Source organism: Delphinapterus leucas, chromosome 6 (assembly GCF_059928025.1).
Source record: "Delphinapterus leucas isolate spDelLeu-1000000601 "Yukka" chromosome 6, BTC_Dleu_Yukka2, whole genome shotgun sequence".
In the NCBI taxonomy this organism is placed as follows: domain Eukaryota; kingdom Metazoa; phylum Chordata; class Mammalia; order Artiodactyla; family Monodontidae; genus Delphinapterus; species Delphinapterus leucas.
Window position 1 is genome coordinate 113581280 of NC_143134.1, and position 27475 is coordinate 113608754.

The following is a 27475-nucleotide window of genomic DNA, read 5'->3' on the forward strand; positions in this document are numbered from 1 at the left end:
CTCCAGCTCTACGTAGTGATGACTGGAGACTTGAAGAAGAAATGACAATTTAGTCAATGACTATGTGACTAGTGAGAAGTGGGTGGATATGGAAAATCTCATACGAGTTGCCATGACTATTCTCTGTTTTTTGGATTCATTCACCATCCACTCTCACCAGTTGTACTAATTAAATCTTCAGAGCTCTTCCAGGATCTCTATTGCCTTCTTTGCTTCTGAAAGTCAAATCAGACCTTATTGCCCTGAAAAGGTAGGATTCAGAGTCAACATTTACTAAATGAGTAGTATGTGCCAGCAATGGGCTACCTGCTTTCATATCTATGACCACTGAATCCTTTCAACAACCCTGAGGCGGGTATTACTACTAACCTCTTTTTACAGAAGAGGACAGAGAGTCTCAGAAGGATTAAGTAAATTGCCCAAGGCGACATGGCTAGGGAGGATTAAGTTACACAGGTAGAAATTGAACAAAACCATCCTGACTTGAAGTCTGGTGCTCTCTCCCTTCAGTCCTGCTGTCCTTTTTCTTGGGAAAACACAGCAGAAGCGGGGCTGTCTGAATCATCTAGCTGGGAGAACACATAGATATCGAGATAGCAGAAGAGAAAAAATGTGAACTTTCACAAGGTCTATACTAGCCCCTAACTACCTAGTCTAACCTCACATCACACGACACTTGCTCACCAGTGACCACACTTTCAGCTTGCAGAAGCCATAGGAAATTATGAGTTCTTGTTCTCACTGACTCAGCACATAGTATGTGCTCCAATTCCTTTAACAAAATCCACACAGATGCCTGCCAATGTGAGTGCCATTTAGGGCTTTTGCAAGTATATTAAGATGTCAGTGACTTGAATATTACCTGTTAGTGTTTTTTAGTAGAGATTTGATTCATAAGAGTCATATAAAAAAGCTATCAGTCTTATAATCTAAAGAACATACCATTTGTTTCACAAATTGACCACACTACTAAAATAATAAACAAGATACCCTGCCAATGTTCTCAATGCAATGGCTAAAAAGAAACATCACCTCTCTAGATCTATTTATACACATGTATCTAAAATTACACTGGTGGACTACATCAGCACCCAACATTACTGAGACCTTAAATAGGATATACTTAGCTCTGTCCTGTTCTAGACCTGCCAATGTCAAAACCAGAGGTCTCTCAAAGAGAAATATGGAAACAAAGGATTTTTTAGTGCTAATCTGTGCTCACAAATATTTTCTAAACAAACTTAATCAGCCTCTATTACATAGTCTCAAAATGAAAAGAACTCTAATGATGCAAAATAATCAAAGAATAAATACTGTCTTAGAGAACTGTCTATTCACTGGTTCTGAATCTGCTTGTGTATCAATCATTTGGGGAACCTTAAAAAAATAGACATCCCACGGTCCCATGTTAGATCTTTTGAATCAAAATGTCTGGAGGTGGTGCCCAAGAACTTGAATTTTTAACAAATTCTCTGAGTGATTTCTAACACAACTAGTCCATGGATCAGAACTTGGGAATCACTAACAATCTGAATCCTCTGGCTAGTCCAAAACATGTGCTCAATGTGTTGAAGCAAGAGGCAGGAGAGGAAGGTAAGAACTAGTAGGGAGACCATGGCTGGCTGATGTCACAACAATTTTTAAAGTATTGCAAATTAAACTGTTGTTACTCTATATATTACATAGTTTATATAGTCTCCATAACATCAAGGTTCTTCATTCTAGTTACAGTTCAACATGAACAAGAGAAAACGAACTCACACATGATTACATGGAGAACATAGTTCAAAAAGCAGTTAATTGTATTTACATTTAAAAACCAGAGAAAAACCACATAAATAAAACATACCAATCTTTACTCCTATTTCCTGCCAATGGAAGTTCCTTTCATCCATTTCTAAGTTTTTAATATTCTCTGAGCCACAATAAAATTTTATGTGATGGAGATTAGACAGGCTATGCTATTTGAAAGTTTGGCTGCAGAGTCTGTGTTTCATGCCACTTCATTACATTTTGTTAAGGATTTCCCTCTTCACCAAAAGGGATTAGTTTTCTTCTCACTTCTTTGAATACTCTTCTTAGGTTGTTAGTGTGAACTAGGTTAATCTCTCTCTTTTTTAACATATAAAAGATGAACAGACAAAATGTTCGATTTATTTTATTTTTTAAATGGAACACTAAATTTAGTCTTAGAATTCTCTGTTTGGTAAGTTTCCAGTTACAAGGTCTTGGCTTCCCTTGAGCACAGTTTGAAACAAAATAATGCAGTTTGTTCCTACGGCTGGAACATGCAGAGTGGAGTGCGCAGGCAAAGAGGCCCTGGCTCTAGTCCAGTATTTCAAACCTTCTTAAACTGCCACTCTCATCTAGGCTTCAAGGGCTGCAGATAAGCAAACAGGATTAGTTACTTCTAGCCCAGAAGAGCTAGGAAAGCCTTACACACATCATTTAGATACCCAACCCACTACACAGGCTGGGGTAGTCACGGCCAGGTGGAGTTCATCAGGAAAGAAGTAAAGATGAAGCTAAATCTGAAAAACTCCCTAGTCCACAAATTGGCCCTTCTTAGGTCACAAGACCAGGTGGTGATAAGATAGTGGATGCTGTCAGTGGAAGTGGATGGAACAGGACTGGAGCAAGGCTGGGAAGTTACCCATCCCTTCACGCCAACACTGAAGTGTCTACTAAGGGTCAGACCTGAGGGCGCGGAGGGTGGGGTGGGTGGGGGAGAGACAAGTATCACCCACCACTCTCCAGGCCACCAATGTCCAAGACCTGCCCAAAGCCCACATTCTCTCGGACTAACAGGAAGACACTGACAGGGAGAAGATATTAGGTTTGTTTTTGTTTTTTTTCTTTTTCCTTCTCTACATGACGTACTATCAGAAAAGTAGTAATTATTTTCACAGTTATGGGTACCACACAAATAATTAGGTGTGGAGGCTCAATTAATTAGGTAACAGTCTTGCCACTAAACTGTGCTTCCTTCCTAAGAACTTGTTTTAAAAAGCACCTGCTGAATAAAACAAATACACATTCCTTTGTAAAGTAAATATGCTTTTGTCATCATTTAACTGGATATTCTTAGTTTTCACTTCTTGCAGCACCCCTATGTCATAGAGGGAGCGATTAGGGCTAAGACACACAGGGGCTGAAAGGAACTGCAGCACACAAAACCTGAAGCCACAGTGAGATGGGGGAGACATGCCCCAGGGACGCACCAACGCTGGGCTCACAGCAGAGGAGCGGCACAGGTGGGGCTGGGAGAGTCTAACAACATGCAGACAGAGTGGACTGAATCTGAATGGTGCTCATGGAAATGGGGCTTTGGCCAATAGGGTCAGTATGCCAGTTAGAAATTCACATATTGGCCTTCTGCTTCCCTGGTGCCAGGCACACAGAAAATGTTCACTAAATCTGAAGTGAAAAGCTTAGGTGTGCATTCCAAGGCAATATCCAGACTGAAATTCTTCCTGTGATTTCAGATCCATGGTCAACAGAATCATACCAAAAATGTTTCTCTGGGTACAAGTGCCAAAGGGAACTCATGACAAACGAGCTACCAAGGGGGCAGTGTGAGATAGTAAGAAGGGGGTTGGCTTGGAGCCAAGAGAAGGGGGTTTTAATCCCATCTCCGCTGCTCATCTTAGACAAGGCACTTCAACTTTCCAACTGCCAATATTCTCATCTGAAAAAGGAAAATAAAACCAACTAGTTCTTAGGGTTCCTGCAAGAACAAATGGGGGAAAAAAAAAAAAGATTAGCACAGTAACTGGCACATAGCAGGTGGCTCAAAAAGGTGAAGAGAATTTTTAAAGAGTGTGGGGGATAATTGGGGACCTGCCGTATAAAATATAGAGCAAATCTAAAGAAGGGTGTCCTACATGCTTAATCTACGGATGCTGTCAATACGCCTTTGGTAGTCTTGGAGTTATGTACAGGCTACATAAGAAGCTTCCCTAAATACTACACAATCAGGATATACCTTTTACCCAAACCAGCCTTACCAGCTCCACCAGCCACATTATCCACCAGCTTTGACTCAGAGTATCTTTTTGGCTGTTTATGAGAACTTTCAGATTCCCTCAAGTGTGACAGATATTCTTAACAATGTGTCTCTGGTTCTTGTGACAGTTCCCACACAAGGATTCTGATGTTCGTTTGAGAGGTGGCACCTGATAAACATAACCTGGTCTCCACAGCAAGCACTTTGAAGGGGCTAAGAGTCATTTGTACATGTAATTATTGCTTGCTTCTCCCTTTCCTGAAGCCGAAGGCTCCCTTCCCCTGACACTGCATCGTAATGACCCACCTGCATATCTGTCTCTTCTATGACTAGGACGTGACCTTGGGCAAGTTAACCCATCTCTCTGAGTGGATGGGCCAGTCTGTAAAATGGGATAATACTGCTCTTCTAGGACTTCTGTTGCAATTAGATGATATTATCGCTATAAAGGTCTTATTTTAGACCTACTTGCTATCCAGAAGAGTTATCAAAAAAGCAATGAGCTAAACTCAGATATGAAAATCTGTAAGAAAAATAGGGCCTTTGTGTTAGAAGAAATCTCACTGAAGTATTTACATTAGAGAACAAGATGTAGTTAAGCCTTCCCTATTTATCATTTATAAAGGAAAACGATCAATATACATTAACTGCACAAAAAGAACAAAAACTTAACATTTTTCTTATACAGAATATGACAACATTATTGACCGAGAAAGCCTGAAATGAATATTACCTGACTCTGGACTAAATATGGCTGGGTTTGTCTCTATTGACGCACAGTCATTTTTATGGAAGACGGCACTCTGGGGTGTTCAACAGCTTTTATCTTTCAGATTCTTGATGGCTCTGAGAAGCATTAAGCCTACATCTTATCAAACAAAATTGAGAAAAATCTGGTTTGTCAAGGTATGACAGGCCACATCTGGATCTGTCAAGAGAGGGTCATCAGAAACTTCAGGCTAAAGTAGCCTTTGCATTCTCCTTCATCGAGAAGATAATAAAAAGCCACTATTAAGGAAGTAAAAGACAACAATTAGAAAACTTCTTAATTCTGAAGTTGAAGGGGTCCAGAGGCTTGGATAAAACTGACGTCTGAAAAAAACCAAAAAAAAACCACAACAACAACAAAAAAACCCTGATGTCTGCTCAGCTACTTATCCCCAGAGAAACTGCACGTAACTGGTCAGGATGCTAATGATCCCATGTGAGGTACAAGGAGACCCCTCCCCTTCCCTAAAGAGATTTCTACCATCAATTAGTAAAACTCAGAACTCAGTTAAGAATCAACTGTTTGTTAAAAAAAATTTTTTTGAGTCAAAGTAGTGTGCTTATAGTCTGAAAAACAAAACAAAAACTGCTAAAGGCTTATACTACTGGCAAATAGCAGTCCATCTCATGATTTCTTGATTTAAAATTTTAAACATTAGGGCTTCCCTGGTGGCACAGTGGTTAAGAATCTGCCTGCCAATGCAGGGGACACGGGTTCGGGCCCTGGTCCGGGAATATCCCACATGCCGCGGAGCAGCTACGCCTGTGTGCCACGACTACTGAAGCCCGCGCGCCTAGAGCCTGTGCTCCGCAACAAGAGAAGCCACGGCAATGAGAAGTCCGCGCACTGCAACAAAGAGTAGCCCCCGCCTGCCGCCACTAGACAAAGCCGCGGGCAGCAATTAAGACCCAATGCAGCCAAAAATAAATAAATTTATTACAAAAAAATTTTTACACATTAACATTTGACTTCCCATTACAGATGTTAATAATTTATCAAAAACATACACATACACCTTATGCCAGACTCTGTTCTAAGAGTTTTGCATGTATTAATATCAACTCGTTTTATTTGACATGAGGTCACTGGTGACTGAACAAAAGCCGTTTCAGTGCAGGTGGGGGCTAAATCCTAACACAAGACAGAGGAAAGAATGAGAGGAGAGGAATTAGACAGGAAACAGAAGTATCTCTCGAGGAATTTTGTTCTGAAAGGAAGAAAACAAATGGGATAAAAGGAATGTGGTTAAGGATGTTTTGTTTTGAAGTTTGGGAGACACTATACCGTGTTAGCAAGTGCCTAAGAATGTACCAGTAGAGAAGAAAAAAATAATGATGCAGGAGAGAAGAGCTCAGTGCTGGAGGAATTTCCGTTAAGGTAACAGGAAGGACGCTGAAGTGTTACTTTCTCTATGAGGCACTCCTTGGCCATCTGTCTGAACTGCAATCCCTGCCACCTCACCAGTCCCTGTCCACTCTCCTCCTCTGCTTTACTGTACTCCTTGTACTTAGAACTATAGCTACTGTACCATATATTTAATTCACCTCAGCTACTGAAGATCTACCCTACTAGAATGTAAGCTTCATATGAGGACAGGGATTTTTGCCTATTTTGTTCACTGTTGCATCACCAGTACCTATGAAAGTGCCACAAAAAATATTTGTTGAATGAAGTCAGGTGGACAAGCGGAGGGGCTGGCCTAGAAAGGATGGACAGTACATCCACAATAGAGAAGGTGAGTGGAGGACTAGTGACGACAGGAGGTTGACAGGTGTGGTAGGGGCTGGTCCCACTCTCTCCTGAGCACTTCCATTAGATAAGGATAGAATTTCAGGTTAGAAATCATTTTCCCTTAGAAGTTTAGACACTGCTTCACTATCTTCTGGTTTCTACAATTGCCATTGCAAAATCTTGTGCAAGTTTGATTCTTAACCTTTGTACAAGAACTATTTTGTCTCTATCCCTGTATTGTAAAATTTCATGATAAAATGGCTTGGTTGGGCTTCCCTGGTGGCGCAGTGGTTGAGCGGCCGCCTGCTGATGTAGGGGACACGGGTTCATGCCCTGGTCCGGGAAGATCCTACATGCCGCGGAGCGGCTAGGCCCGTGAGCCATGGCCGCTGAGCCTGCGCGTCCGGAGCCTGTGCTCCGCAATGGGAGAGGCCACAACAGTGAGAGGCCCGCGTACCGCAAAAAAAAAAAAAAAAAAAAAAAAGGGCTTGGTATCTTCTTTTTTAACTTTTCAAGAATTCTAAAAACTATATACATATAAAAGTATGTAGATCATATAAGTGACATTTAAAGGAGAAAAAGTTAACATGCCAAAACCCAGCACCTAGTTCAGGGTTGGCCAACTACAGCCCGAAGGCTAAGTCTGGTGTGCCTCCTATTTTTGTAAATAAAGCTTCTTGGAACACAGTCACACTCACTAGTTTACTGATTGTAAATTACAAGGTCAGAGTCCAGTAGTTGCAATGTTGGACCCTTTACAAAAAGGTTTGCTGATCCCTAACCTAGCTCAAGACAGAAAATAATACTTCTGATGTCCCACATATGCCTCTTCCCAACTATACTCCTTTCACTCCCTTTGAGGAAACTACTACCTAAATTTTCTGTTAATCATTTCCCCCCTCCGTAGTTTGTATGTATCCCTAAATAATATACCATTTAGTTTTTCTTACTTGAATTTTATATTAATGAATCATACTGTATATTCTTCTGTAGCTTGTTTCTTTTACTCAGAATTCTGTATTAGAGACCCCACCATGCTGACAGTGTAGTTCATCTTCACTGACACAGTGTTCTACTGTATGACTATGCAACAATTTATGAGTTCTCTGTTGATGGGCATGTGGGCTCTTTCCAGGTTTAAAAAACAAAACCCAAAACAATGCTGCTATGAACATGCTTGCACATGTATCCCACTATACATGACCAAAAAGAGCGTGTAGGTATGTGTATGTACACACACACACACACAATTCCACCCAGGAGTGGAACTGCTGAGTGTTGGGCATATGCAAATAGTTCTATGCCACATACTCTTCAAAGAGTAGTACACGAAATTCTCCAATACATCTGCAATATAACACTTGGCTTTATCAGACATCTAATTTTTGCAAGCCTAGTGTTTTAATTACTGTAGTTTTAATTTGCTTTTCTGTGGTTACTAATGTGGTTGAGCATCTTTTTCCATATATTTATTAGCCATTTAGGTTTCTTCTGTGAAATGCCTATTTGTGCTTTTTGCCAATGTTTCTATTGATAGATTTGTCTTCTGCTTTTTTTTTTTTTTTTTACTGTAGTAGTTCTTTATATATTTCAGATATTAATCCTCTGTCAGTTTTATATATAGCAAATACCTCATCTCAGCCTGTGCCTTGTCTTTCCATTCTCTGAATGGTTTTTTTTTTTTTTTAAGATGTTGGGGGTAGGAGTTTATTAATTAATTAATTTATTTTTGCTGTGTTGGGTCTTCATTTCTGTGCCAGGGCTTTCTCTAGTTGTGGCAAGTGGGGGCCACTCTTCATCGCGGTGCACGGGCCTCTCACTATCGCGGTCTCTCGTTGCGGAGCACAGGCTCCAGACGCGCAGGCTCAGTAGTTGTGGCTCTGTTGCTAGTTGGGGGCCTAGTTGCTCCGCGGCATATGGAATCCTCCCAGACCAGGGCTCGAACCCGTGTCCCCTGCATTAGCAGGCAGATTCTCAACCACTGCACCACCAGGGAAGCCCCTGAATGGTATCTTTTAATGAACAAAATTCACAATTTTAATCTTTTCCTTTATATGATGCATATTTTGGATTATTTAACTGAATCCATTTCTACTCCAAGATCACAGAGATTATTCTATTTTGTCTTCTAAAGTTTAAAAATTTTGCCTTTGACATTTAAGTCCTTGATCCATTTGGAATTCAGTTTTGCAAGTTGTGTAAGATATAAATTATCTCCCTTTTCTTCCCCATGTGGATTATCAATTATTGAAAAGCCCATCCGTTCCCCCAGATTTTACAATGCCACCTCTGTTGTATATGAAGAACCCACACACATGGTCCCTTTTTGCAATCTCTGTTCCGTTCCATCAGTCTATTTGTGTATCCCTATGCCGTTACTAGCATCTTAGTTACTAGAGGTCTATAAAAAGTCTTGATGTCTGGTAAAGCAAGCTTTATCACCCATTCTTTTTCTTCAAGTATATCTTGGCTCTCCCTTTGGCTTTCCATAGTAATTTTAGAATCAGGTTGCCAAGTACTATGTAAAATCCTACTGGGATTTTGAATGGAATTATATGTAATCTATAATATACATCATTTATACCTTTAATATAATGTCTTCCTATTCATGAACATGGTCATGCTTTTTCTCTATTGAAAATTCATATTGAACATTTGAATTTTCCCTTTCAATATGTTAATGTGGTGAGCTATAGTACCAGATTTTCTAGTATTATCAGCCTTACATTTCTGGAATAAAGTCAACTCAGTTATTATGAATTATATTTTTTATGTATTTGCTACTGTTCTGTTTAAGATTTTTACAGCTATGTTACTGAGTGAGATTGGCTGATAACTTTTCTTTCTTGTAGTGTCTCTTTGTGTAGTTGAATGTCAAAATTATACAAGTGTCACAAGAAAAGCTCAGGGGGTGTTCCTTCTTTTTTCTAGACTCTTAAGGAGTTTGTCTAAGATTGAAATTACCTGTTCCTTGAGATATTTGATAAAACATACCTATAAAACCATCCGGGCTGAATGTTTTGGAAAAAAAAATTATATATTGATTCAATTTCTATAAATTAAATGACCTATTCAATTTTTATATTTCTTCTTAATTCAATTTTGGTAAATTGTATTTTTCTGTTCATTTCACCTTAGTTTTTGAATGTTGGCATAACATTGATAACAGCATTTTCTTAATATCTAAGATTTCTGCTACATCTGCTCTTTGTGCTTGTTGATTTACTCCTTTATTTCATTTTTGTTTTGGGAAGGAGCAGAAATAACTGTGTGTGTTTAATCCCCTACATTTATCTAAACAAAATCACGCAGAAGATACATTCTTCCTTATCTATCACATGGAGAAATAACAGAACCTACTACAAACTGTTGTAGTGACAATTAAATGAGTTAATAGATGAAGAGGGCTTAGCACAGTGCCTGGCACATATTAAAGGCTCAAAAACACCACGGGAATTCAATTCCACTGTTATGATGTCCTACTTTTGTTCTACTTAAGTTTAATTCTTCAAAGCAACAGTAACTGGTTAGGGACTAGACTCTTTCAAATGTACTCTTAATCTATCCAGCCTCATAAAGAGGCAATGATAAATCTGGTTGGCAATATTCTCATTCTGAACCTCAGTCTGGGTGTTCAGGCCCTGAGATTACCAACTACACTTCCGAGTTTAAAACCAAATGCAAAACAAAGCAAGAGGTCTATTATGGGCTGTTTTTCCCTGGAGGGCAAGGGCCATGCTTTTATCACCTAGTATGCGTTGTAAGCCTAGCACCTAGCAGGCAATTAAAAAATTGTGCATTCTTGACAAGCAAACAATACCAAAAAAATAATAAAATTACAATGAAAACCATAAAGAAAACTCTAATGGTCTCACTAAGTTTGCATTATTAGGTGCCTTGAATTCATAGGTAAACACATCGGTAAATCATAGGCCTATGATTCTATCCATAGGAACTTCAATAGGGAAATTTCCACCATAAGAAGGTCTTTCTACCCTCTCAAACAGTCAACTTCTCCTAGTCAATATCTTTATGTAAGTTTTACCTCAAAAAGAAAAAAAAATACTGTAAACAGATATTGAACTTTAGTTAATAACAAGTTAATAACAAACATATGCAATTATTGGGGGGAAGCATAGTGATGTCTGTGATTTACTTTGAAATGCATCAAAAAATAAAATGGCTTGATGGATGGTATGAGGGATGGATAGATGGATAAAGATGTGCCAAAGCAAGCGTAGAAATATGTTAATGGCAGAATCTAGATGGAATTACGTGGATGTTCACTACAAACTGATTTCAGTTTTCTGTGTTTGAGAATTTTCATAATAGATACTGGGGAAAATATAAACTCCTATACTTAGCAAGTTAAAAAAACTAACATAAAAAGAATAAGAAAAGTATTTATATTATATAGTAAAAGTTTTTACAATATAAAAAGAGCTCATCCCAATTTATTTTTTTTAAATCAAGAGCCCTATAAGATAAATGAGAAAAGACATTAACAAAATGCAAATGGGGGGGGGAAACGCATGGAAAATGTTGTTACCTTTAACCAAAGAAATTAAAAATAAAGCAAACCTGCAATACCATTTTATGCCTATTTTATTAGGTAAATTAAAGCACATGTCCAAGAGCACACACACAATTCTGGCAAGGCTGCAGTGCAAATGGTACACTCATGCACAGCTGGCAGCATCCACTATAAAAAAGCACAGCCTGTTTGGGAAGCAATTTGGCATCCATAAGTCATAGCACTTATTCAGTCCTTTGACCCAGTGGTCCCAATGCTTAGAATACAAACTGTATCAGTCAAATGCAGCCGAAAGATGTTCACTGCAGTGTTAGCTACTAAAGGATTAAACTACGAACTACCTAAATGGCCATGGAGAGAAAAAAGATTTAGCAAGCGATGACACATCAGTATAATGGAATATGATACAGACATATAACAAGTGACAATAATGGAAGAATGTGGAAATATGTAAAGTGTTCATAACACACGATCAAATGGGAAACTATTTATAATTGACCGTGAAACTACAAGAATAAATGAAATGTGCATTGACACTGTGAAGGAACATGAATAATTAATGAAAATGACGTGTTACTACCTGAGGGGATTGTGGCTGATTTCTTCTTCTAAACTCTCCTTTAATCTTTACGAAACATCTTTCAATTAAAGTAAAATTCAAAAGCCCGCCCCGACCGTCTACTCACAGTGCTGAGCTTGCTGCAGATGACGAGGATGCGGCGCTCGCAGAGCATGCTCGCGTACAGATGCAGCATGTTGTTTACATCCACAGCCACAAAGTACTCTGTCAGATTTCTCTAGGAGAAAGAAGAAGGGAGGTTTGGGGATTACTTTGTTTGTTCTTATTAAAAACGGTATCTAACAGAAGCACCCGAAACAGAAAATGATCAGAAAGTATACTCCCCTCTTCCCCACTCCTGTGTTTTCTCCCTGGGAGGCCAAATCTCACTCACATGTAAATCATGAAATGTAAAGTTGGAAGAGACCTTAGAGATGAAGGAGTCTGAGCAATCACACCTCTGGGTGGTGATTACAGTTTGCAACGTGAAGTCACATGCAGCACTGTGCTTGCTCTTCAGGTCAGCTCCGAAAGGTGAGCTGGACAAGAAGTCTGCAATCTTAAAAATGAGGAAATCAAGGCAAGAGAGAGATGCCAAGATCAAAAAACCTAATAAGCAGTGAAGATGAGACCGCAGCTCATATCCTCTGACCCTGGGTCCTAGAACTTTCCCAATGCACTGTGCCATACGTCTAAGCAAAAGAAAGTACCCAGGGACCAAAATGCTTCTGGCACAGAGCCTGTTTCTGTCCAACAGGTCCCACCTGCAAAGGCCAGGCATGCTCCTCTCCTGTCATCACTGCTGGGGTCCCCTCCTCCACAGTTTACATTCTCTAAAATGCCTCGGCTGGAAGTAAAGCAATTTCCAAGATCTACAATTTCCAGGTATTTCACTCAAAAGGGGGAAAAGCCATTGAAGACAAGCAGTAGCAAGTTGTGACAAAGCAGTGTTTTTAACTAGCTTTTGTGTGTAGCCTGGGCTTCATTCCTTTTATTAGTACTGTAGATCGGTAGTCTTCAGATTTCAGAAAAAATGTAATGTGTTTCATTTCTGCAACCTTTTCTATACCCACCTGACTTTAATAATACACATGAATATGCTAATTTCTTCAATGTTACAGGTTTTCAATGCCATACAATATAATCCTCTGAAAATGAAGGGGGTTGGAGAGGGAAGGATGGCTATCGCCAGGGGTTGCAGTTTATAATGATGAAAGATCCATAACCCATAAATTCAAGTAAACCAGGTGGATTTTATATGCAAAGTAGCATAAAGTGCTTTTTGACAATATTATGGGTTGGGAATAAGAATGAGCACTTATGATTTATTATTGTTTGATTTGAGTACCAGGTTAACTATCGACCTTTATAAATAAAGCATGCGTGAATTAATAGGTCTGCATACTGACTACCTACCAAGTCCCAGGCACTGGACCAGGTACTCTTAAACGTGTAATTTTAAGCAATCTTCACAAAAATCCAATGAGGTATTATTCTTTCCAACATATAGGTAAACTACGTCTGGGAGAGATTCAGTAACTGGTATAGTCAGATTTTGGACACAGATGCAACACCATAGCCCTATACTTTCCCTTATATTACATTCTCCCTCTTAAATACTTTTAAATATCTACAATTTATGAGGCTTTACATATATTATTTCACTCATCTTGAAGCCACTCCTTGAACAAACATTATCATCTCTATATACAGATAAGAAAACAGAGGCACAGAGAAGTAACTTGACCAAGGTCATATAGTAAGCGGATAAGGCATTGCTCAGTCTTGGGTGGGTTTGTCTTTAAACCTGTGTTGTTGTTGTTGTTGTTTTTCTTTTAACCACCACTAAAAATAGTAGATAAAACTTGTATTTGGAAAGAACATGCAGGATCAAAGTATGGCAAAAGAAAAAGTGTTTCTGTTAAAAATTGTTATTCCATTTATTGAGTAATCCTTGTGGGCCAGAAAATAGGTACTTTACCTGCGTTCTCTCTAATCTTCTCAACAACCCTGAGGAAGGCATTATCATCTCCATCTTATAGATGGGAAAACTGAGGCTCAGGAAGGTTAAACAGTCTTCCAAAGGTCACCCAGCTGGACAGGGCCAAGTTTCAAAACCAGGTTTCCTGAACCCCAAACTCTTGCTCTAACCGCCACACAAACTTGAAAAACAAAACTGAGCAAACAAGAAAGGCAGTATAAATTAGTCAACAAGTGTACCTCTGGCCCAGTGGACTGAGGAGTGCTGAGCTAATGAAGTCAGGGTGGGGTTTGTTCTGAAGACAGTGACATGGCAGAGTTATTCTCGCAAACAAAAATACAAGGCCCTCAGCTGAGCATTTCAGTAAAATGCTTAACTGCTGATGAATTACATGAATTTTTCTTTTAGGAGAGGATGGAAGTAAAAAGAAAATAGAAATGAGGAGCTTAAAGAAGGCCAGAAAGCCCATTAGCACTTTTGACAGATCCAAAGATAACTCTGAAGCCACCAAAACGTGGCCTCAAGAGTCTGCCAAGAAGCTTCACGCTGGGTAGAAATATGTTACACAGCTTGCCGTCCAAATAGGGAGACACAGCGTCAGAGACAAATCCTGCGCCTTATTTTGGTGGGAGAAAAAAAAATCACAAGGATACTTTTGTGGATGGGAAAGGGAACATTTCTGAAATAAAAACACCACTTGGTTGAGGCATAACCTCCAGGCCAACCAGGTTCTGAAGGATTCAGGTGCTTGGTCCAAAAACTCTACACAGGTATGTTAAAAATATGTAACATTTAACCAAATTCTCTCTAAACTGTCATGTACTTTTTTTGGTATTTCTCATCCCATCTGTGCTGATTACCAAGATATTTGTGTCTAAACAGAAGCTGTCTTTCTTATCTGCTTCCTCCCTGCCTCTTTCCTTCTGGGACGCCACCCGCCTAGGCAGTGGGAGTGGGTGGGAATGGACTGGAAACCTCGATCAGCCACAGGAGCACCTGTGGGGCAGAACGGACCTTGGGAACACCTGGAGGGAGCCCTTGCAGCTCCCATCAAGCCTTATCTCAGAAGAAAAGCCCTCAGAGAGAGGGGCCTCCTTCCCCCTGCCTTTAAGAATCCGGTAGCTTAAGCTACAACCACCCTCAATTTCTCAGACCTGCCATGCTTTTCACACCCCCAGGCCTTTACTTCCTCTGTTTCCTCTGCCTAGAAGGCTCTTCTCTTCCTTAAGGACACCCATTTACTTTTCATGACTCAGCTCAAATGTCACCTTCTCCTGAAAGGCTTCCTCAACTCCTCATTTGTCAAGCTGCCCTTTATGATTCCATGACAATTTGTCTCTATCTTATAATCACTCAGTTACAAGTATGTTTTTGCCACCAGACTGAGATCCCTTTGGGTAAAATGATGTATCCCATCATCTTAGCAGTTTGATGAAAGAGAGAATCAATGAGTGGAGAAAGCAACTGACTGAAGACTACTGCTCGTTAGCTCAGGCGTGAGCAGGGTGGTATAAGAGAAACACGAGGGCCTCGAAGGGGGACAATGTGGTATGTTAGGAAGAATGGACCACTTGACTTCAGAAAACCTGGGTCTGAGTTGGATGAAGTGATCAATTACTTAGTAATTACTTAGTAATGATGAAGGGCCCACAGGAAAAAAACTGACATTGGAGACTCACAAAGTCAGGTAAGGTAGCTGGAGGAGGGAGAGCTTTTAAAGGTATCATTTTTGTTTGTTTGTTTATTTATTTATTTATTTGGTTGTGTTGGGTCTTAGTTGCAGCAAGCGGGCTCCTTAGTTGCAGCATTCAAACTCTCAGTTGTGGCATGCATATGGGATCTAGTTCCTGGACCAGGGATCGAACCCGGGCCCCCTGCATTGGGAGTGCAGAGTCTTAACCACTGTGCCACCAGGGAAGTCCCTACATTCATTAAAATGTAAAGAAATAGGTGGTTTGTTCTTCAGGTAACTGGGGCAGGGGGGCAGGGAGAACTGTACACAGAGGCAGGTGTACATTACACAGAGAGGTCAGGGGACGAGGAATAAGAAGAGAAGGCTTCCATGGCAAGTTGTCCTAAGTTAAGACTGTAGCCAGAACACACTGTGAGCTTATTATTTGTTAAAAAACACAGATATGCCACTTTCTCCCAGCACTTGGCTTCAGTGGAACTAAGTCTTCAATCTTCCATTTCTGTCTCCTATAATCAGCCAGTCAACAAACACCTGTTTGAGTCCTACTAAGTGCTTAGTACCACCCTGGGAGCTAGGCCTGCAGAGATTAACTAAACATGATCCCCATTTTCTAGGAGCAGCGTTAGACCCAGAAACCTCATATGCCAAGAACTGTGATCCAGGCTAGACATGCGCCAGGGCTGGCTGAGAAGGGAAGATTCAACTCTGCCAGATGGATATGGGGGGAAGGCTGGGGAAGACTTGACAGAGGAGAAGATACTTCTCTGGGCCTCCCAACAGGGGGTTCACTTAGGGGACAGGGGGAGAAGCGTGTTCCAGCCAGAGGCAAGGCGGAGAGAGCAGCTCTATGCAGGTCAGTGGAGTGAAGGGCAGGGTGCAGGGCAGGGAGCGTGCTGGGGCAGGGGAGCTGAGTTCAGATCCTGTGGGAGCCTAGACTTGATAATAACAGGGAGGTAACAAGGAGCTGCTGAAGAATCAGGATGGTCCTATCGTGTTGCGGAAAGATCTTCCTAGAGGTCCTGTAGAGGATGCACAAGAGAGGGCAAGCAGGAGGCAGGGCAAGCAGCTAATAGGCTACTGCCACATTCAGGGAAAGAATGAGTACAAGCTATTCAGATAAAAGCTTTGAATATGAATGTCACAGATCTCTGTAAAGTGGAATCACAGGACTTGACAATGGATCAGACTCTGAAAGGGGGCAGGAAGCATCTGGGACAAGGCCCAGACTTCCAGGTTCCTGTGCTCCACATCTGTCCACCTGCCCAACAAGTTTTTTTTAAAGGGAGAGTCCAGTCTTTTAATGAAGGATCAATCCTCCTTCTAAAGAACCATCAATCCTGTCAAACATGGTATTGCTGTCCACCTAGTCTTAGGCCCAGTGTCCTGGGTTATAATGCCATCATGGCGAAGCCTAAATAACCACCCCCTTTATTCCCTGACAATTACTCCTCCATGTGACTCACTTGCTAAAAAGGAAAACCTTGCTTAGACGGACTACTTCCCAGTGTCCATGCTCAAAAGGGCTCAGTTTTCTCAGTGCTAGTAAGTTTTTAGGCTTAAGGAAGAACATTCCTTTTCTATTCATAGAGTTTAAGCATATTTTCAGTTACATATAGTTATGTGCCTCTGAGCATCCTCCTATATGCCTAGTAATTATTATTTGGGCCCACTCTGTAGGGCTGGGTAGCAGGGACACAAAGCTGACCACTTTCCAGGCCGAACAGGGCTCAAGTCCGAGAAAGGTCTCTGGTTAACAGAGAAAGAGCAGCCCGGAAATTGAGCTTCAGAAGAGGCACGTACAAGGCTCTCCAGGCTTTTCATTTCTACAAAAGCAACAGCGCGGAAGAACACTTCCAGCTCTAACTCTCTGTGGCTCTAAATCCAGACAAAGAAGAAAGGAAGACACTTGGCAAAACCCCATTTCCCCCAGGAGAAGCCCCATAATGGCTGCTCCCTTTTAGTTGTCCCTGCTGGCTCCTGTGCCGATCCAGGTGGCTGGGGACTTCAGGCTCACTGCGATCCACGCCCCGGGTGAGGAAGCAGGTGGGGGTGGGGGTGGTGATGGGAGGTGGAATGGGCCTTGGAAGGGAGGGGATACAGTGGGGCTCAGAGAAAAAGGGTCTTAGGTTCAGTACCTTAGGGAAATGAGATAATCCCCAAACTAAAGAACTGACTCTAAGCTGGGTACTCCTTGGAGCCTTCGAAACAGATGCTAGTCCGCCCCACGGTCTGTCATTTTATTAGTCTTTGTCACTCTCAGCTTTATACACAGTATAGATGATAAAGACTTACTGTACTGTGTCTGGAGGAGGTTTCTAAGGCAAGAGGCTGGTTTTGTCCATGGGCCTTATTTCCTGAAATAACTCTTGCTCAGATTATTTTACCATAATGTAAACCTTTAAAATCCTCAATTAATTTTTTAAAATAAGAATTTAGGTCATTTTAGTTGTGTAGGATTCTTAAAAAGAAATTATAAATTTGGATTCTAAAATAATCTGTTTGAGAAAGAATCCCACAAACTCACATAAGCAATCAAATCAGAGAAGTATCTTATAGGAAAGAAAGCAGAGTTTACCCGGAGGTCAACTTCTATCCCTCTGTATGAATGGAAAAACCATTAGAATAAACAATTACCTGACAACTCTTAACAGCAACAATGGAATTCTCTATAATCTCAGTACTTGAAAATAGGTCTTCTACTGCCACTTCAACTTTGTTTATTTTTGAAAGTCATGATGAGTTCATAAATCTTTTCTATATCATGGTGCATCTTTTGACAAAGTGGAGTCTGGGCAATGTTATATGTAACTGTCCATTCTAAATGCTTTCTTCGCATCATTAACCACTTGGTATGACACAGGCCAGATAATTAAGACAGGTTTGTTTAATATTCTAAAAGAAGGTCTATATGATTATCCATTAATCAAAAGTAAACTTCAAACCCTGGACACTAAAAAAAATTCCTTATAGAGCCAGTTTACAATGTAATTATGAATACATATCTGTTCATGATCTGTGACTTTTTTTTTAAATGCAGGTCAACTGTTTATAAAGATTTATGCTCATTTAATTATTGCCTGTATAAAATTCACTCCTACATGTGTTAACTTGATAGACAGAAAAAACCCTGAAGAGCAATTACATAGTGATAGTTTTTCAGTGAAAAAGAAGAAAATATTTTTACACAGAAATTGTAGAAATAATAAGAATTAAGTTCAACAGGGATCTGAAAGTGGAAAGACTTAATTTTCTCCATTTGCTTTTCATTAACATCTTGCAGACGCACTGGCTCAAAAGCCAAGTGAAAGGAACTGTTATTTTTCCTTCTCCTGAGAGTGACTGCATTGCTAATTCATTCATTCATTCATTCATTCATTCAATCATTCAGTCATTCCGTAAATACATACTGAACATCTACTCTGTTCTAGGTACAGTGCTAATTACGGAGATGCAGTGATGAAAAAATCTGATCCCTATCCTTATGGAAGGAGAACTGATAAAAACGGTCACACAATTAATTCTATAATTTACACTTAGGATGAGTGATTTCTTAGGAAGGTACTGGGAGCCAAGGAGCAGAGGGCCAGGACCCAGCAGCGTCTTGGTGATGGAATCAGACTGACCTGAGCGTGAATGCTGGTTTACAATTTACTGGCTGGGTGGCTAGGGGTAAGTTACTTCATGTCTCTGGGCTCTATCTCCTCTTCAGATCAGGGATAACAACCATACTGTAAGGCTGCTGTGAAGATTTCATGATATAGCAAATAGTGCCTGATCTGATCCACGGTGGGTGTTCAATCAATACTACCTCCTTTCTCTCTCCCACATTAACCCTTCTCTGAAGCTGTCCAGAAGAATATAATTATCTGCTGACAGAATCAAGTTCCATATCCCAAAGTCCTTTTACCCTTTTCTTTGCTTATTCTCTTAGTTCAGAAGTCCTTAAGAGGAGATAATCAATAAATGTGTACACAACATCTCCCACATGACAGGCACTAGAGTCCTGGACTCTATTTCTTGTACCATTTCCAGTCAATGGTGGCTGCTAAGAGACTTTTGTGGCCAAACATACACTCCATGAAAAGTGTTGCTCTTCACAACCAAAAATGTCAGCAAAAACCAAGAAAAGATAAGCTCCAAGAAGTAATGCTCCCTAGCCCTTGGCCACAACTCAAGAGAGGTTAAGACTAGAATTTTAGGAAAGCTGAAGGACAAAGCGAAAGAAAGGACCATCAAAAGCAGTATCTCTGTGGCACCAGGCATTGAACTTGGAACTTTACATGTAATAGTTCACTTGTTCCTCCCACTTTCCTTTATTAGATAAGGAGGCTTGAGAATATAAGTAAGTGTCCCAAGGTCCCAGAGTGGTGGAGCCCAGTGTCTGGCTGTCTCCAAAACTCATGTTCTTTCCACTACAGCAGACTATATCATATTAACAACCCCTTCGTTATTGCTTGTTTCAATTTGCAATGCAGCAATTTAGTCATTTTAAATTAATCCTTGAAAAACTGCCAAGAGATTAAAATGCAAATTTCAACATGGCTGGAGCTCAATAGTGATTCTATGTCAAAAATCACACAAATTGGTCCTACAAAAGTTCAGATTCTCCTTAGAGGAAAAGCTTTCCTGCTTCATTTCATACTTGAAATATGAAAAATCATTTCTTTTCCTTTTTCCATTCCTCATGAATATCAAAAGTCAACTGTAGGGACGCAGGGGGTTATAATGGAAACAAAATGTTTTGGTTCCTTACAAACCTGGGTCACTACACCCCATTTGGAAGCAGACCTTGTGCTATAACCTCAGGCCTGTGAGCCCTGGGTCCCAACATGTAAAATGAGGCTCACGTCTACCTCTCACAGAATAGCTGTAAGGATTTAAATGGAACCATGTATGTTAGGAGTCTGGCAGATTGTTTTTATTATTCTCACTTAGAAACAAACAAGGCCAGCCTTTTACTGGTCTGCAAAGGAAGATTTAGGGGACAATGGGTCATACACAGGGAATTGGTTCATTAGTGGCAAAACCAGCAGAGGGAATGCAGATTTTTTTTAAATGGCGGGGGCAGGGGAGGTGGCTTACAGTGCAAACAGGAATTGGAGGTGGGGTTATGAAGAAGATAAATTTTTTTTTCCTACACTATTTCTAATCTCAGTAATTGTGGTTTTGAAAATTGAGAAACTGTCAGGACTTTCAGGTACCTTAAAGTTCTTGAGTAATTCTCAGTCCTTAAAATTAAAAAATAGAAAGATGAACTTAACCTAGGCAATAATTGTTATTATAACATTATTATAATAGCAAAACATTAGAGACAATCTAAATGTCTGTTAGTAGGTGAAACACAGTTAAAGTATGTGGGGATTTCCAGTAAAATATGGTGGATTAAACATATGTATTTGTTTAATACATATTTTCTCTCTCCTGATACCATGCAATCCTCACCATCCCCTGCCAGGAAAAGTCACAATGAAATAATTTTAAAAGATGTAAACCTCAAAGAACAGGAGAAAAGATAGTAATGGCAGAGAGATGTCAAATTTTTTGGAAGCCAGATGTTATTAAAGAAATGGTTCTCAACCTGGGTCATTCGCCCCAGTGGACTTCTGGCAATGTCTGAAGAGATTTTTGGTTGTCACGCCTGGCGGGGGGGGGGGGGGGGCCGGTACCATCTTACAGTGGGTAGAGAGAGCCCAGGGATGCTGTTAAACACCCCACAACATACAAAACGATCCTGCACAACAAAGAATGATCTGGTCCCAGGTATCAAGAGTGTCAACCGAAACTTTAGTTGAGAAACTAAAGAAGAATGACTTGGCAGCCCAGAAAAGGCTGGGCCCAGGGCACAGGGCAGCAAGCATCCAACCCAACTCATACCACAGAACTCCAAAAAAGTTCAGGAACTGGAGACACCGAGCACCTCTAAAGGCTAGGGGAAGGGTGCTAATAAAAAGAAGAGTAATTCGATCCCAAGATTCTCCTCTCCCAGCTCACTCAGCTAGTCAACTGGCCTTTTGGCACCCCTCCTGAGGAAAAACTGTTTACTTTCTAGTAACCAGAAAGGTTTGGGAACACTAGGTACAGCTGAGGGCAGGGGATAAAGAATTAAACAAAAAATGGGAGGGGAGCTTAAAGTATACATGCTAAATGTTCATGTCCTATAACTTACCAGCCACTCAGCTTCCAGAACACGTGTTATGAAGCTTACAGTCACTGGCAAGAGAAAATTGACTAATCCAAAAGAAAAGATTCTGATATTGACATTTAAAATCCTCCCCTCATCGCCAGTAGCCAGGCCTGTAAGCCATGATCTACAGTAAAGCCCACCAGGTAACAAGCCCCATTCATGAACACAGAGCTTCCAATTAGCTTTTTAAGGCCTCACGCAGATAGGATTGGGCAGCTATTTGAGGAAAGGCCTCTACAATCAAAGATACAGAACAAAACAAACAGAAGAGAGGACCTCTAAGGAAGAAAACAATGCAAAGAGAAGAAAAAATTTTAAATTTATGAATAACAGTGTCAAAGAAATAAGAAGAAATGTTGCACCCATGAAACAAGATGCCATTAAAAAATGAATAATCTACTGTACAACACCAAAAAGCTCTTGGATATTAACAGTGATGGCAGAAGTAAAGAATTCAAAAGGGTGGAAAGATTAGTTGAAGAAAGTAGAAAGAAGACCAAAAGAGACATGGAAAATACAAAAGTTATGAAAATTAAAGGATCAACACTAGGAAGCTTAACATGCCACCATAGAGACCCCAGAGAAAGAAAAGAGAAAAAAATAAAGAAGAATTTTTTCAAAGAAATAATGTGAGAACACTTCCCAGCTCTAAAGGACATGAATTTTCAGACTGTACGGGTCCACCAAATATCCAGCAGAGTAGATGAAAATGGACCCATAGCAAGGCAAATCACTGTACAATTTCAAGATACTAGAGACAAATAAAGGATCCAAAAAAAACCCCACCCAAAATAAAAAACAAAAAAAGACCCCAGCAATCAGAATGGATCAAGACTTCTAAGCTTCAACGTGAAATCTAGAAGTCAATGGAGCTATGTCTTCAAAGCTCTGAGGGTAATGCCCAACCCTATCAAGAGTAGAATAAAGTCATTCGCAGTCATGCAAGGTCTAAACATGTTGCCCCCAACACTGTCAGGAAACTACTGGAAAATGTTTCACCAAAATAAAGGAATAAGATAAGCAGTAAGATGTGAAATCCAGGAACTCTTATTTGATAAATGTATAAGAAAGAAAACATATCATAATCTATCGTATGATTCAGCTTGCTCATTGAAATGTAAACATTAACTTTTGATTTAAATTTTTCCTGAAGACAGAGAAAGGATGGCGGAGGGGAAACGTGAGTGAGAAAAGGATACTTTATGTATATGTGTGTTTCTGGGGGAGAGGGGATCAGAGGTAATAAAGACCTAAATTCATCTTCCATAAGAAAGTCAATAACTGTTATCTGAAACAGAAAAATTAAGAACAGCAATATGAGCATGTCAGGAAAAAACATGGAGAGAAATACTACAACTGCTAAAAACCTGAAGGTAGCTGCCTCTGGGGAAGGGGAATAAAGGAGAATTTGGAAATTTCATCAACAATTATGTGATATTACATGTTTGTTTAAGCCATTAATATGTATTACTTTCATAAGAATAAAATACCATTAAACAAAAATATCACTTAACATAGATGAAAGATATGAACAGTTTTGAGAGTACAGTAAAACAATAAGTTGCCAAACAGTATGAACAGTACTGTTTTATGTCTAAAAAATGTCTACAACACACAAGGATTCATACATTTAACATGTAAATTCACAGAGAAAGGTCTGAAATGACACTCATCAAACTCTGGATGGAGAATGGGATTAGGGGTGGGGGAGGGATGGTGGGGCTGGGATGGTGGTAATGTGGGACCTTTCACTTTTTTTAATATGTACTTCTGAATTGTTTGATTTTTTTTTACAACAAAGATATTTGTAAAGAATTTTTCATAACACAGGTAAATGTTCATAATACATTGTCATAGGAAAAGCAGGTATAAAGGTATATAATTGATATGATCCTCCCCCATTGTGTTTTTTAAAATGCAGCTTCCAAGCTTTAAAAAAATCAAAAGAACCCTTTTATCTCAAACAAAATATTACCGAATTCCCAATTTAAGTAGATAGAAATGAACCTGCTCTGAATAAAGCAGAAGCATCCATGCCCTGGTGGGTCAGCCGTTTAGCTCCCTCAGTCCTTCCCATGTCCCAAAGAACCTCAGGCAGGGCTCCAGGCAGAACAATTTGAAAACTACTACTATCACAGAAATGAAGAAAAGAAAAACTCAGAACATGACTTTCTCAGGGATTACAATGATTTTTTCTTTTGCTTCTTTTTTTTTTTTTTGCGGTACGCGGGTCTCTCACTGCTGTGGCCTCTCCCGTTGCGGAGCACAGGCTCCGGACGCGCAGGCCCAGTGGCCATCGCTCACGGGCCCAGCCACTCCGCAGCACATGGGATCCTCCCGGACCGGGGCACGAACCCGCATCCCCTTCATCGGCAGGCGGACTCTCAACCACTGCGCCACCAGGGAAGCCCCATAATCAATTTTTATAAATGTTCCATGCCACAGCCCTGGCTTCTGCTCTTTCTGCAGGACTTTTCCAGTTCTTTTTGGGTTCCTTCATTGTCTACACCTTCTTGACTGCTCAATAACCATCTCCTTTACGTTGCAGAAATTCCTCAAATTTTCTAGCTCATGGTGGCTCCTTCTGCCATTACGTGGACATTTTTCTCCTTAATTTTATAGTTCTCTTATCATTTCAGTGGAATTTTTTGAGAGATGAAAGGTAAAATTATGGGCTCAAAGTGTAGCACAATATATGAGAACTCAGTTTCTAGTATCAGAAAGATCAATGTTTGAATTCCAGTTCTACCATTTCTGTGCTGTAGGACCTTGAATATGTTACTTAAGTTTTCAGGACCTCTGTTTCCTTATATAAAATAATAATTAGGGTACTGACTACCTAAGCTTATTACGAGAGGTAAATGAGAAAATACAGTTAAAGCACTGAATACCTTATTTGAAAAGCACTAGTACTCAATGAACATTAGCTATTGTTGTTAAAATGGTAACTGTGGTGTGGATTTTTTTATTACTTAATGTCAAACAAAAAAAAAGCAATATTTTCCACCAGAGCCTAATCACGTAGATAGTAAACTTTGTGAATGTCTTCGACAATCCCAGTTTATTAAGACTGTTACCTAATCACAACACTATAGCCTAACTTCATTAATTAAATGTGATTACCTGACTTATTCCAGTACTTTAAAAAAGTAATCAAGTACATACCCAAAAGAATCAAAAGGATTGAACACAAAGTTCAATCTGTACACCAAAGTTCAAAGCAGCATTATTCACAATAGCCTAAAGGTGGAAGCAACCCAAGCGTCCATCGACCGATAAGTGAAATGTAGTATGTTACGTATATATAATGAAATATTATTCAGCCTTAAAAAAAGAAGGAAATTCTGACACATGCTACAACATGGATGAACCACAAAGGCATTATGCTAAGTGAAGTACACCAAACACAAAAGGACAAATATTGTATGATTCTACTTAAATGAGGTGCCTAGAGTAATCAAATTCATAGAGACAGAAAGAATTAGTGGTTGCCAGGTGATGATGGGAGGAGGAGGGAAATGAGTTGTTGTTTAAAGGGTTACTTAATGGCCACAGAGTTTCAGTTGGGAAAGATGAAAAAATGGAGATGGATGTTGCTGACAGTTGCACAACAATGTGAATGTGTTTACCAATGAAATATATACTTAAAGACGGTTAAAACAGTAAATGTTACATTATGTACATTTTGCCACAATTTAAAAAGCAACCAAGTGCCTTAGTGGTGGTGATTCTATATTTAATTCTATGTAGTACTATTTACAATCCGAGTAAAACATTTTGAAAATACGTCTTAAGCCTAGGCTAGATAACGTCATTCGGCTTGTTCAGAGGGCAAATATTACCCTCTGCTCCCTCAGACTCAAGTTCACTGCTAAGTCTTTAAGAGGTGGGGATGGGGGTCCTCACACTTCTACCCACAATTATTTTTACTTTCTTAAAAGTCAATACAGAAATGTAGTAGGAGCATAATTTTACTTGAGTATATCTACCCTAATAAAGAAATCTTTATATGGCAAGCTCTTTACATAGAAGCATTTTATTTACAACAGCAAAAACTAAAAACCCCTAAATTCACAACAGCGAGGAAATAGCTAAATAAGCTACATAGCAAATTGAATATTATGCAGCCAACAAAAATGACTGTGAATGAAATGGCAAAATGCTTTTGTAATAGGTGATTCTAACTATGTAAATAATACATTCTCAAAAGACTACAATCAGACATCAATATGTTAATAGGTGATTACCTTTGAGAAGTATGAATAATGATCTTTCCTTGTCTTTATACTTTCTATATTTTTAAAATATTCTCTATTTGGTTTTACTTTCATAATGCATTATTTTTATAATGGGAAAATATATCCTTTTATTTTCTTTCAAAATTAGTAAAAAAACAAAGAGGAATAAAAATTTAATCCGCCCCTGCCCAAGTACTCACATTCTCCGGGATGCTGGGAAGTTCTCTGGTGTCAGGCACAGTAAAATAAGAATGCTGGAAAAGAAAAACAAAAGCTATTTATTTCTGCAAAAGCATGCAACAAGCACATTATTCAGAAATCAGGTAAATGATCTGAAGATAATTCCTCACTCAGATGAAGAAACAGGGTTTCACTCATAGAGAACAGTCTATGGAATATTTCCTTAGGATAATGTTGGATTAAAGCCAGATGCATTAAATCATTCGTTTGGTAGATGGAGTTCTTTTCTATGAAAGAGGAACTTCTTTGAGATACAAAAGAACAGCTCAAGGAAGTTAAAGGCCAAATTCTTTTACGATGTTTGCAGGTTTCTGAACACACGAAAGCTACAGACTTCATAATTTATTGTTCAGTGAGGCAAGTGGACACTAGGGACCAAATATCACTAGGTTCACTCAGGAATGGTCTTTACCAACCAAACCTGCCATTTCATTTCAGCACCTGAGATTATATCCATCTACAAGCTGCGGGCCAAATCTGCCCCGAAGGCCCAAGGGATGTTAAGGACAGCTCCAGCGGAAGGACTGCTGCCCTGAGACACTGCACATGGCTAAGAGTGGAGAAAGTCTCTCCACTATGCATGCTCTGCAAATAAGCCTCCTGACTTCCAGTGCAAATTCCAGTGAAGGGAGCTGGAGACTCAGTGGAGTCGAAAACCTGACCTGTTCAGAGAACTTTCAAGGAGGCATCTCCATGTTTGTAACAAGCATGTGTCTCTGAGTTAAATGAAAACAGGCTGAACTGATGACACCTCCTCCGTGCTACTAAAGACTCAGAGAACAATGGCAAGCAGGAATGGAAAGAGCCTGGTGCTGCCGAATTAAAGAAGGGATTGTGCAAAGGCCAGGAAGGGTCACATACAGAGAAAGTCAGCTTAGCCATGGCCAAAGTTCAAACCTAGACCCCCAAGTGACATTTCAGGAAGTTCTCCCCACTCCCCATTCTTGGATAATTGCAAAATAAGTAGGTCTCTGGAAAAATGAGTTGTACAGGCTTCCTGAAATGAAAGGCCTGGAGGACAACTGCAATAACGAAAATAGCAACAATAACAGTATAAGCTATTTGTCTAATATTCAGCAGGTATTTATGAACACCTGCTGCATGGAAGGCTTTATATCAGGTACTTTATAAATAGTATCTCTAATTTCCACAGCAAAATTTAAGATAGATATTATGTCCATATTACAAATGGGTAAATTAAGGCTTAGAGAGGTAAAGTGACTTAAGGTCATACAGCTAGTAGGTGACAGAACTAGGACTGAAACCAGGTCTGCATAACTAGAGCTATGCTCTTTCCACGATAACAGACTGTTATACCTGTGCTTTTTAATGAGCAAATTATAGCTAAAGCCATTTGAATTAAACTAATAAAACTGAAAAGTAAAAAGAAAAAAAAATTAAAAGATAACTTAAAAAACACCCCCTGCAGTGCACTATTCCAAAATCTGTGGGTTTGTGTCAAAACATTATCTATGAAGAATTATGACAGAGATTATGTAGCATATTAGTTATGGGAAACTAACTGGAAACTAGTTAATTA

At 39.7% G+C, this 27475-nt stretch overlaps 1 protein-coding gene across 8 annotated transcripts in view; it reads right to left on the reverse strand.

Moving 5' to 3' along the window:
• The window catches only part of DENND1A (DENN domain containing 1A), a 530720-nt gene that overhangs the window by 229795 nt on the left and 273450 nt on the right, over positions 1–27475 (reverse strand). For all 8 annotated transcript variants that reach the window (XM_030761610.2, XM_089913732.1, XM_089913734.1 and 5 more), the window contains 2 exons: positions 25896–25949; positions 11727–11837 (listed from right to left, as the gene is read on the reverse strand). In XM_030761610.2, coding sequence (XP_030617470.1) covers positions 11727–11837; positions 25896–25949 — 165 coding nt within the window. The remainder of the gene's footprint in view (positions 1–11726; positions 11838–25895; positions 25950–27475) is intronic.